This window comes from Equus przewalskii, chromosome 7, assembly GCF_037783145.1.
Source record: "Equus przewalskii isolate Varuska chromosome 7, EquPr2, whole genome shotgun sequence".
Lineage (NCBI taxonomy): Eukaryota > Metazoa > Chordata > Mammalia > Perissodactyla > Equidae > Equus > Equus przewalskii.
The window spans coordinates 54,458,438-54,472,041 of NC_091837.1; the positions used below are offsets into that span (position 1 = coordinate 54,458,438).

At 35.0% G+C, this 13,604-nt stretch overlaps 1 protein-coding gene across 6 annotated transcripts in view; it reads right to left on the bottom strand.

The window, feature by feature from the left end:
* The window catches only part of TRAPPC8 (trafficking protein particle complex subunit 8), an 82,909-nt gene that overhangs the window by 14,198 nt on the left and 55,107 nt on the right, over positions 1-13,604 (bottom strand). For all 6 annotated transcript variants that reach the window (XM_008538887.2, XM_008538885.2, XM_008538886.2 and 3 more), the window contains 6 exons: positions 9,626-10,068; positions 7,851-7,998; positions 6,568-6,664; positions 4,109-4,177; positions 3,960-4,018; positions 1,889-2,062 (listed from right to left, as the gene is read on the bottom strand). In XM_008538887.2, the coding sequence (XP_008537109.2) occupies positions 1,889-2,062; positions 3,960-4,018; positions 4,109-4,177; positions 6,568-6,664; positions 7,851-7,998; positions 9,626-10,068 (990 nt within the window). The remainder of the gene's footprint in view (positions 1-1,888; positions 2,063-3,959; positions 4,019-4,108; positions 4,178-6,567; positions 6,665-7,850; positions 7,999-9,625; positions 10,069-13,604) is intronic.

Genomic DNA, 13,604 nt, shown 5'->3' on the forward strand with positions numbered 1-13,604 from the left:
GTTCTTTTTGCGTTATCTAGAGCCCTCACTTAAAGAAAAGCTATCAGTCACCTTCTCAAATGAGTAAACGATAAACTTATCCCAGATATTCCCCACTACCAAACTTAATATCCCATTCTGTAATCTATTAGAACTTCTGTTTTCTAGCCAAGGAGGATCACAAGCTCGGACAGTTTTCCTCTTCTTCATGTAATCAGTAATACTAGTAGTGGGCTTTTTGATGAGGGTAATTTTTTAAAAGATATTACTTTCTCCCCCAATGAAGGTCACTGGGCTCAACAATGAGTACAGAATACAGAATACATTACTCAAAATGTTGTCTCAGAAATATTATAAATTGTTACAGGGCAGGAATCTATGGACTGAGAGCCACAAATGCCAAAGGTATATTATACATTTAATTAATGGACGGTTAGTTTACATTAAGAAGCAATGCTACTTAGCCTGAAAATAGGATCCTCTTTATTCTAAGCTTCAAGAACATCTGATTTCAAGCTAATAATGTGTAAGCGATCTTTTTAACATTAAACACCTTCTAGAATCAACAAAACTCTAAGTTTGCTTCAGCGGTTTTACTGGAACTCATGCAAACCCAACTTGGTTTCAAAAAAGTTTATTATAAAAATGCGTGGTTTAGTAAAAAGAACACTCTAGAACATCCAAATCAATTTAAAATATATGTACTGATCATCTACTATGGGCATGTCTCTATGTTAGCTCTTACATACGATAACACAAAATCAAACATTTTCACATAGTTCAGGTGAATATCCTTGGGCAAGATTCTAAATTTCACTGTAGAATCATGTTTTTAAAAAAATAAATGATAAATGCATAAACTATAAAAGGGTGTACTGTGAAAAATAAACCTCCTCTGTATTATAGTTCAGTTAACTTTAGGGAAGACTAAACAATCTCATTCTGGTCTGCCATGTGTGGATCTTATTTGCATCCGACTATAAAAAAATATTAAAATATTTTCAAATAGTCTGGAAAAGCTGAACACAGACCAACAATTAGATAATTATTAAGAATTATTGTTAGGGGCCAGCCCCATGGCCAAGTGGTTAAGTTCACGCGCTCTGCTTCAGCGGCCCACGGTTTCACCAGTTCAGATCCTGGGTGCAGACATGGCACCATTCATCAGGCCATGCTGAGGCAGCATCCCACATAGCACAACCAGAGGCACTCACAACTAGAATATACAACTATGTACTGGGGAGCTTTGGGGACAAGAAGAAAGAAAAAGAAAAAGAAGATTGGCGACAGATGTTAGCTCAGGTGCCAATCTTTAAAAAAAAGAATTATTGTTCATTTGACTGCATGGGATACTAATACTGTGGGGTTATATTAAAGAATATAATATAAATTTCTGCTAGAAGTACTTACAGAAGCATTTACAGAGAAATATTATGTCATTATTAAAAATATACTACAGCAAAAAATAAAGGAAGGTAAAAATAAAACAAAGGAGGGGGCAAATGGAATAAATGAAATATGAATAGAAACAAAATTGTGCCTGTAGGAGCCTGAGTAAAGGGTACCCAGAGGTTCATGGTGCAATTTTTCCTTTTTCAGTACTTGAAACCTCCATAATAAAGAGTTTAATGATAATACCTGCTTTCATGGAGCTTATCATATCTACAATATTCTCAGTACCACTTACAAGTAACAGTAACACAGAGGAAAGTCATCTAATTTGACTGAATTCTTTCTTTGAACAAACAAAAAAAGTCATTATAGAACTGTTTAAAAGGTTATAAAACAATTTGAGTATGGAAATTGGAAAACAAGCAGAAAAAATGTAAACAGCAGCTCACATTTGTTCTTCAGCTTAAGAATCAAGTATCTATAAGCAAGGCTTGCTGAAATAATTAATAACACATACCTTCCATAATACGACAATATTCAAATCCACCTCATTGCACTTCTGAATTAATCTCACGGCATCCTCTACTGACTGTTTTTCTGTATGCAGAGACAGCTGGGCTTGTGGTTTCTTCAATTCAGAGGATAAACTTCGATAAAAGAAGTCTGCACATGGGCTTGCTGAACTTACGATCTGTTAAAAGAAAATTACCTGTCTACATCAATGTTTTCAATTAAATATACCCTACCAAAATTTGTATTTCTATAACTTATATATACCTAAAAGGCTTATTCAATAACTGTGAATTTGGTTTCACACAGGGAGGCCACTCTAAGACTTGAACACCTAAAATATTTGGTACAAATTACCCTGAATCTTAAAGCTTAAAGTGCAAAATCATTAATCTACACTGCCATGACATTAGCTTTGACTTTCCAAGTATCCAGGGAGGATGAATGAGTATCTCTAAGAAAATGAATAAAAAATTACTTGTTGAAAAGAAAGGTTTTTTTTACTATTAAAATAACCTAAGTATTTCTCATTCAAATACTTAGAACACTAGGCAATATCCAATAAAAGACAATGCAAATGGATTTATCATCATTAACATGGCTTTTATATCTAAAAGGAGAGAACAGGAGGAAAGAATTTTAAACACTCAGAACAGTAAGATTCCCCCTTAACTAATGAAACATTGTGTTTCATAGTAAAATCTCCACATTTATGATTTCCTGCATTATAGGCTATATTATATAGATGTTAAGCTTCAAGTTAATTACCAAACATTAACAAATATACACATTTTCCCCCTGAGAAGTGAAGTTTTTCTGATAAACCACTGTCCACATAGTTTTCTCACTAATCTGTAATGCATGATAAGTTCTATTTACTCAACCAGATTCATCAAAAGGGCAAATGTCTGTTTCTGCCTTCTTCGGTGCTCCCATACAAAATTATTAACAAATACAATAAAAATTACAACCTTAATATAATTTAAGGGTCCTGATGATATTTCTAGGGATTTTAAATTTTAAAAAGATATAAACAAAACAAACAACTGAAGTCCTGAAAGCTAAATTAAACCATTTAGGAAGCACAGTGTCTCCAAAAGTCATAACTGTTTTATTATTGGGCTTTTGGCGCTCTGGGAATTTCTAAATAGCTGTTTTGTCAAACGGCCAAAAGACAGTCACAAAGAGTGGGTCTGATGAAGGCAAATGAGGAGAAATACAAAAGTATAAGGATGTTTGGAATTATCAAGAAGAGCACAAAGAAAAAAATAATACCAGTAACAGCATACAACTATATGCAACTGTACACTCTTGGTAAGTATTTTTCAAAGCAGGTCTCCAGATCACTTCTTCAATCACGTGCAGGGCTGGATGAAAACGCATATTCCCAAACTCCGCTCAAGGCTTAACAAACCAGAGCTTTAGAGGTGGGGAGGCAAAGCTTCATCTTTACAAAATTCTCTAGGTCGAAAATAGGATCTGCAGACTGATAGCCTCAAGATCACCTGGAGCTTCAGCAATTTAGAACCTCAGGTCCCACCCAGTCCTACTGATCGAGAATTTGCATTTTAACAAGCTCCCCAGGTATCTCATATGCACACTTTTTGAAAGTTTGAAAATCACTGCTTTAGGTGATTCTCAAGTATAATTAAGTTAGGAGTATCACTGCCTTAGAATACATTTAAAATCCACAAAAGAGCTTATTATTTGGGTCTCAGAACCATACAATATACCAAAATCCAGAGGATTATCATCTCCATGTTCCACTGTGACCATTTTCCTCAAGAAACAGGTCCCCTCATATAATCCTGCTTCTTTTTTAATCCCAAGGACTATACTTATTTCATGTGATACTCTCAAACGAAAGCTAACTTTAAATAACTAATTAAAATGGTATAGTCCAAATAGCATTTTTGGTTAGCTTTGGGGCATGAAGGGAAGTTGCAAAACCCAAAGAAGTTCACATGTTCATCCACCAAAGAATCTGAGGATTACTAAAGCAATAGTTTCATCAAAATAGTCAGATATTCCAGAATTGTGACTTTTAAAATAAAATGCTCTTGTGCTTATTTGCATACCTGTTCATTTCCAAAGATGATATCTGCAAAGGTATATTTTTCTGAGGACTGTGTGGCAACTAAAAAACAGGGCAAAACAAACTAATCATATCACTGGCTTGAAATATAAAATGACCATTTAAGAAAGTAAGAAAGTAAAATGGATTTACCTTCTTTTTCCTTACATCGTATTGCCTTGAAGCAAAACTTTCCCTTCTCCCTACTAGCAAGTTTGGCATCTAGGAAGAAAATTTCAAAGATCTTTCTCAGCTTATGACATGGGAAAACCTAATTCATTATTCAGAATTCCTCAAACAGGAAAATAATTCATAATTATAAATAATGTTTAATGAAAAAATCTTTGCTTTCATCTCAATGAAGCAAATCTCACTCAGCTCTTAAAGAGGATGAAATTCAATTTTCTTGAAATAGATACACACATACATATGAAATTACACATAAAGTTTGAAAGATCAGAACTTGGGAGCCAGGGAGTCCACAAGGCAGCCATTCTATCATTTCTTCATTTCCTTTCAGTATTTTTTCATATGTATGATTATATCAATACTATTACATGCACATACCTTGCTATGAGGCATTTTCCCACAATTGCAGACACTTAATAAATGCTATGATATTTTAATGACCACAAAATAATCAAGTTGTAGCTTAATGTACATTAAAGTTACACTGAATTTTTCCCTATTAAATATAATCTTGCAATAAATTTCTCTGAATATATAGACTTTCCAATATTTTGAATTAATTTCTTTGTATAAATTCCAAAAATAAGGATTCTTGTGAGGCTAAGGTAAGGGTTTAAACACTTTCGTATCTTTTGAAATATACTGTACAATTCTATCCAGAAAGAGCAAATATCATTTTGCCAGCTTCACTCCAAACTTACAAGCACTAGGCACTCTCATATTACTGGCCAGATGATAAATGACAGAAATATTCTGAAAAACAATTTGTCAAAATGTATCACAAAGGTGCACATTCTTTTGTTTGAATTTTATATAGGTATGTAAATAAATGGAAACCAGCCAGTCAGAATGTAGGAATGATTATAAACAGAAAAACCAAAGGAAACAAAATGGCAAAGGAAACAGAGAAACTTCCATATTCTAGTCTGTATGCTGGTATACTGTTTGAAATTTCAAAAGTGATCACATATTCAGGTACAGATTTTACCGGTGAATAAAAAAAGAACAAGAAAATGCAAATAGAAGAGAGATGAACTACAAAAATGGGAAGCAAGGGATTAAGATAGGTAATTTGATTTACAGTCACATAAACTAATGAAAGCACAATTTAATGCTTAAAAAGTTAATTATAAGAAAGGCACCAAATGCTGGGAAAACTGGACAGACACATGCAAAAGAATGAAACTAGACCATTATCTTTCCCCATACACAAAAACAGACTCAAAATGGACCAAAGACTTGAAAGTATGACCTGAAACCATGAAACTTCTGGAAGAGAATATAAGCAGTACACTCTTTGACATCAGACTTCTTTCAAGTACCATGTCTACTCAGACAAGGGAAACAAAAGAAAAAATAAACAAGTGGGAGTTCATCAGACTAAAGTGGTTCTGGAAGGCAAAGGAAACCAAGATCAAAATGAAAAAACAACCCACCAACTGGGAGAAAATTTGCAAATCATATACCCGATAAAGGGTTAGTCTCCAGAATACATAAAGAACTCACACAAATGAACTAGAAAAAAAAAAACAACCCAATCAAAAAGTGGGCAGAAGATATGAACACACATTTTGCCAAAGAAGATATACAGATGGCCAATAGGCACATGAAAAGATGCTCAACATCACTAATTATCAGAGAAATGCAAATCAAAACTACAATGAGATGTCACCTTACACCTGTTAGAATGGCTATAATCACCAAGACAAAAAACAACAAATGTTGGAGAGGTTGTAGAGAAAAGGGAACCCTCATCCACCACTGGTGGGAATGCAAACTGGTGCAGCCACTATGGAAAAGAGTATGGAGATTTCTCAAAAAATTAAAAATAGAAATACCATATGATCCAGCTATCCCATTACTGGGTATGTACCCAAAGAATTTGAAATCAAAAGTTCAAAGAGACTTATACATCCCTATGTTCACTGCAGCATTATTCACAATAGCCAAGACAAAGAAGCAACCCAAGTGCCCATCAACTGATGACTGGATAAAGAAGATGTGGTATATATATAATGGCTCAGCCATAAAAAAAGGACGAAATCGTCCCATTTGCAACCATACAGATGAACCTTGAAGGCATCATGTTAAGCAAAATAAGCAAGACAGAGAAAGACAAACACCATAAGATTTCACTCATGTGTGGAATATAAACAAACTTACGGACAAAGAGAACAAACTAGTGGCTACCCGAGGAAGGGGAGTGGAGGGTGAGCACAAGGGGTGAAGGGGCACACTTACACGGTGTCTCACAAATATTAATGTACAACTGAAATCTCACTATGTTATAAGCTATTATGACCACAATAAAAAAAAAAAGAAAGAAAGAAACCAATAATCTTATGATATTCTGGTACTAATCTGAAAAAAATCATGCAATGAAAATATCAGAATTTATTATCAAGAAGGAAAAAGGCACAAACCTTTGTTTTCAGAAAGATTTACAGATTTCTGTAACTTCCAGTGTTTGCTACTACTTGATACTTGTACTATGTGGAATTCCTTAACACCTGCTTCACTCTATCAAAAAGAAATAAAAGAGTCGTTCAGGATTTAGGAGCACTAACTTGGAATATTCTAATGCAAACAATATTCAGACATTGCTACCAGTCAATACTGATTAACATAAGATGAAATTTTTATTTTGAAATAAGTTAACAATATGCATCTCAGAAAGTTTAAGTTACTTAAATCTCTCTTTAAATATTCTTAAAACAGAGAAGTCAACATTATATCCAAGAATTACGTTTAACTATTATGCACTCCCAGTGGCAAATTTTAAAATACTGAAAGGCATTCAGTATTAGAATCTATCATAATGACCTATTAGTAGTATTTAATAGATCAAAAATTATTTGGTGACAATTTTTAATCAAAACTATAGTATTTTATTTCTTTTAATCTTTCTGAGATATCTCGTTCCCATTAAGGCAAAAAACAGAATTCCAATATACAAACCACACAAAGTTATTTAAATTGCATATAATTTTTTATTCTCCTGAATTAGAGCTAATTTGCAATTATTAAAATTTTCTTACTCTTACAAATATTTTTTTTGCAGAACACCAAAGTATCACTACACTGACCCTAAATATCCTAAAAAGAATTGGTTTTACAAATTTATGAAGCTAAAAGAAAAGGACATTACAGAATAAGTAACACTTCAAATAGGTATCTGAACTGAATAAACCTGAAGCTAAGATCCTACTTTAATTATGAGATCCCATTCCCTTCCTCAAGAATACTCACTTCGATATTTAAGAGCATACAAACACGAATGAGAAAACGTTTGAAATGTCTGTATAAAGGAAATGGTATTGTCAGAAACACAGAAGGGAAGGGTCATCAAGTTAATACTGAATGTGAAAGCCTAACAGAACTTCATAAATTTAATTACATCAATAGATTCTCAATGTTGAGACTGAAAGAACTTTATGAGATCCCTTTTGGGTTGAACTCATGGAGCTATGTATCATATTAATATGCACCATATTAATGCTGCTGGATCCTTTTATTTGACGAGGGACTGAGGGATAAAATTACAAAGCTAATGGAGAATTAAGATGTTTTCACAGTCTATTCTATACGAACATTCTTAAATTCCTAGTTTATGCTGTCTTGTGAAGGACAAAAAAATCCATTACTAAAAACAAAGATGACACTTCAAATATAATTAAAAACAAAATTTAGTTTTAAATCGACTTACAGTATTAGTATTTTCCACATCCACAAAGACTAGCATATTGCCTCCTCTGCCCTCTTCATCTTCAAGAGAATTACTTCTGCAGACAGTGGCTCGTACATTCAAAGATCGGCTGGTACAAATTACTGCAGTGTGTCTTAATATTCTGTGACTAAAGAAGCAAAAACACGCTAATTTAATCTGAGAACCTCTCCCTGTGTTATGACTCTCTAATTCCAAATAAAGCTTTCAAAATCAGATCATTCTCAGGACCACTTATACTCTAAAAAAACAAAGACAAACACAATAAAGTAAAATTATCTAGTTAGCCTAACTTCAGTTCAGTTCTTTCTTCTCAATTTGGACGGAAACTGTTAGTCCCCCCGACTCTGGGCACTCTCCCTGCTCATCAAATTCACCTGCATAACACACAAAAATAATCTTCAGAGTCATGTCCTGATTACACCTCTTCTCTGACAGTAGATCCAAGTTACTGAACGCCTACTAAGTAAGCACCCAACTTCCACCTGGCAATTAAGGCTCTCCACAAAAGAGCTTTACAATTCACTGTTTATTCCCCTTTACTTCTTTTATGCATGTTTTACACTGCGGCCAAACTAACTATATTCAGTTTCTATTTCTTGACTTGTAAATCTTCATTCACATATACAGTTACTCCGTGGAATACCCACTACTCTCTTGCTTATCCCCCTTGATATCCAAATTCTGAAATCTTTGCTTTCCTTGGAAGTTCATTTCACCACTACTACATTCCACAAAGCCTTCCCTGATTGCCTCGGCCAGAGTACTCTCCATCATCTTCTTAAGGAGAATTAACACTTATTGAGGACCAAAAAAGATTATAGGTCCTGTGCTTAGAAATATTAAATCATTTTGTCCTCACACTAAGTCTGACAAGATATTTTAAATATTCCATCAAATTTTAAAATGTAGCACAAGCACTCCTAATTTTATAAAAATAACAATGGCATTATCACATAAAATATTCTGTCACATAATACATAGGCTACAGATCCTTGTGTGAGTCAGTTAGGACTGATTTCTTCAGTGATCCGCATTGTAACACCACCCTAATCATCTGTTCTGCAAATACATACATTTTGGGGGGACAGGGGAGGGCACCAGGGAAAAGGAAAAGTAAAACAAAATAATTTTCTTTAAAAAGGATGATTTAGGGCTGGTCTCGTGGTGGCTAAGTTTGCATGCCCAATTCGGTGGCCCAGGGTTCATGGGTTTGGATCTCAGGTGCAGACCTACAAACTACTCATCAAGCCACACTGTGGCAGCATCCCACATACAAAACAGAGGAAGACTGGCACAGATGTTAGCTCAGCAACAATCTTCCTCAAGCTAAAAGAGAAAGATTGGCAACAGATGTTAGCTCAGGGCCATTCTTCCTCACCAAAAAGAGAAAAAAAAGGGATGACTGTAGGCAAGCTGTCTTCATAAACAAATGACACCCTGTTTTAATACATAGTACCTGTGAATTTCATTATTATGTGATGCCTTTGGCCACAGTACTTAGTTGTATCAAAGAATCATGAAGTTTATAGATAGAAGCACTAAAAAGATTAATGTAGCTTAATTTTTTCCAGTTTCGGCTACTTAGAACTTAGATTAGGGTCAACCTCAGACATAAATATCATACATCATACATAATTTGGAAGGGGGTAATTTTTTAATAAACAATGACATATGTTAATATCAAAATGTTTATTTGAATTTGTGCACATATATTAAACACAGAAGTTAAATCAAAAAAGTTTTATTACACTTACCGTATTTTAGGCTGCTTCTTAACACTTTCATAGTAAAACAAAAAATTAATTTCATGGACACCTTCTTCATCTGGTCCACGTAACCACATTGGTAGCTGAACTGAAGCTCCAGGGAGAAGCACAGTGTCAGGAAGGGGAACAGGAATCACCTCTGGCTGACTTCCTATGCCAATGCCAAAGTCTACAGAAGAAGCTGATGATATGAGTGCTGTACATACAGAGGTAGAATCTGTCACAACAGTCTTGTAAGCACTACAGTTCTCAGATGCTGAGGGACTTAGTGGTGTTAGAACAGCCGTGTTACCACCAAAAGTAAAGAACTCTGGACGTTTAGAAACAACCTTCAATCCAGTAAGAGGACATTTGCTGACATTGACAAATTCTACATATGCTTTTCGGATTTCTCCACAGAGGAGCCCTGTAGGAAAATGTATAAAGAACACCTGCATTGGAGGGAAAAAATATTATTATATTGTCTGTTAAAAATGCTGAAGTTCTAATCAATAACACTTTAAGATGCTGTATTTCTTTACTACAGGTTTGTAAGTTATTTTATTAATTCTCTCTGATATTGCCCTGAGTATGTGGCAATCAACAACTCCATTTTAAAAAAGAGGGGCAGGCCCAGTGGCATAGTGGTTAAGTTCACGTGCTCTGCTTTGGTGGGCCGGGGTTCACATGTTTGGATCCTGGGCGTGGACCTAGCACTGCTCATCAAGTCACGCTGTGGCAGCATCCCACAGAAAACAGAGGAAGACTGGCACAGATGTTAGCTCAGTGACAATCTTCCTCAAGCAAAAGAGCAGATTGGCAAGACATGTTAGCTCAGGGCCAATCTTCCTCACAAAAAAAAAAAAGAGAGAGAGAATGAGACAGAAACCAACGTTATTCTAACAGATTACAGTCAAGAATTAAAGGTAAAATGTCAATAACAAGAAGGCGGGGGCTGGTCCAGTGGAAAAGTGGTTAAGTTCGCGCACACTGCTTTGGCGGCCCGTAGTTCACTGGTTCAGATCCTGGGTGTGGACTTAATGCAGCACTCATCGAGCCATGCTCTGGCAGCATCCCACAAAGAACCAAAAGCACTTACAAGTAGAATATACAGCTATGCAATGGGGCTTTGAGAAGAAGAAGAAGAAAAAAGAAACGAAGATGGGCAACACAAGTTAGCTGAGGCCCAGTTGTCCCCACCCCCCCAAAAAAAAGCATAAAAAAAAATAAATAGAGGCTGGCCCAGCGGCATAGAGGTTAAGTTCACAGACTCTGCTTCAGCAGCCTGGGGTTCGTGGGTTTGAATTCTGGGCGTGGACCTACACACCACCCATCAAGGCATGCTGTGGCAGCGTCCCATATACAAAGTAGAGGAAGACGGCACAAATGTTAGCTCAGGGGCCATCTTCCTCAAGCAAAAAGAGGAAGATTAGTAACAGATGTTAGCTCAGGGCCAATCTTCCTCACCAAAAAATAAATACACAAGTAAATAAATAACAAGAGGGCTATCGGCAAACTTTCACAACTGTGTAGATATGGACAAGAGAAATTACAAGTAATTTAACATGGCTCTATGAATTAAATGATTATCAACCAAAAAGCTCTTATTGTCAACTTAAAAAGTAGGTCAACTATTTATTTATACATTATTAAAACGAAAAGATATACCATAGGTCTTAAAAGGTAAGAACATAGAGATCCATGATTCCATATCCATAATTTTTTTTCATATCCATAATTTTAAAACCCCCAAAACTCTAAACATCCTCAGGCTTTTAGTAACAAACACAGGAGCAAAACCTGACTTGATTAATGGAGGCTTTTTATAAGCATTCGCATTTAGTGTGATATTCATATGGTTCACTCAAGCAATATTAATGTGTTTGATTATCAGGTGCTGCAAAACCCAACAGGAGGTACATAAACATTAGATACACACACATATATCTGCACAACCAATTTCTAAAAATTGACTTCCAACACACATCTGGCCTCAGGATTTCAGATAAGGGATTGTACTATGGGACCCACTACTTTAGTACAGTGGGACCTGTACTGCAGAAATATGGGCTAACAAAATCATCCAGTAACTTACTTGCATTTAAAAGATACTCAAGTGTAAATGTCAGAAGTACACTGACAGAATCTAAGAAAGGAGGACTATAAAGGTAACAAGAATGAGGAAAAATGTTCTAATAAAGTTACAGCTGGCAATCCCAAAGGAGTTATGAAAATCCAGTGGAAATACCTGTGTCTTTTAATCTAAGTTTGAATTGGACTTCAATATGGCCATGTTCTTAAGGAATCAGATAAAATTTGGGGACATCAGAAGCTTTAAAAATGGATATGAGAAAACAAGGGATTAATGTAGAAATCTCTTGTAATGTAGAAATAGATTAAGAAGATAGGAAAAAATAAACTAGGCATAGCATTCTACTATGCCCACCTTCTTCTTATCAAGAGTAACTATTTGCTCCCAAACTTGTTTAAATAAATTAAGTATTATATAAACTACTTCCATCTATACCTGAAAGTATAGCTTTCATATGTAAATACAATCTAGACCTATATTGTACTTAGACTACTTGACAATTTTCTTTAGATTCTCACTCAGAAGAAACCAAAACTGGAAACTTAAAATGAAAATTTATGTATGTGGTTGAATGCATGAAAGACATTATGAAACTCACATGAGAAAACCCATACCAACACAAAGAACTCACAGAAAAAGCCTCTGACCTAAATCATCCCCCTAAAATAGTGAATAAATGTACATTTGTATGTTTTAAACTAAAATTAAACTCAATTGTCTAGGGTATGGATCTATTGTGTTTTTTTGTTATTCACTTCACAAGCTTTTTTATCTAATCAACCAAATACCAGTTATTATTATTATGTAGAATAAGGTGTCTTCTGCTCTGAAATACTCTCTTCAAGGAGTACTACATCTATAATAATATAATTAAAAAAAACACTAAGCTATGCAAGAAGCAAAGTTAAGTACAGAACTAAGAATATCAAAACCAAGATGAACGTAAATTGAAGGACCGTTGAGTTAAATGAAATCTAAAGTCAAATATCATCTGGTTCAACTTTCCTCATTTTGTAAGTGAAGAAACTTTCCCAGGTCAGATAATTAGAGAGCGGTCTTAGACAGAAGCCTAAAAGTAAAGCTCTATCCCTAATGACTTGTGACTTGAGAAGCACTGCACTTGAAAACCACAGGGATACTTAGCAGTCTTAATAACTGAAGAACACTTACATGATGTGGTACAATGAAACTTATAAGCTAGCAGAATCTATAAAAACTGAGTATTTTGCTGTCCTCTGATTTATCTCAACAATTTTAACCAGAGGATCAGAATCTTTCCTTTTGCAAGTAAGTTCTAGCAAATTGTTACATATTTAATTCCAAGCAAAGTGTTTATTAGGTAGTGACTTCTAAACTACAATGGTAAATAGCCTTAAAGTAACATTTGGATCTCAACTCATTTCAATTCATCTTCAGACTTAGAACTCCTAGCTATAGGAACACAATCCTAATAAAAATCCAATGCATTATTGTGGGAACTTGCGAAATTTGGACAAAAAATGGTGTAAGTATAAGAAGGGAAAAAAAATTTAAAATTATGAGAACTTGGCTTGCCAGATAAAAAAAGATGATATAAAGCAAGAGCACAGTATTGGCACAGAAAGAGATGAGGAAATATTATCAAGCAGAATAAGTGTCACCCAGAAAACAAAACAGGGGTATGGGTACTTTCAGGATATGGGTCTATTAGAAAGATGGCATAATGAGTTGCCAATATTCAATTAACAGTGACTGGGACTAGAAACAAATAAGAGTTTGATCCCTATCCCTTGACATTCAGAAGAGCACACTCCCTTGGATTTACAAAAAAAAACAAGAGACAGTAAAAAATAAAACTATGGCAGCCAGGCCCATGGCCGAGTGGTTAAGTTCGCACGCTCCGCTTCAGCGGCCCCG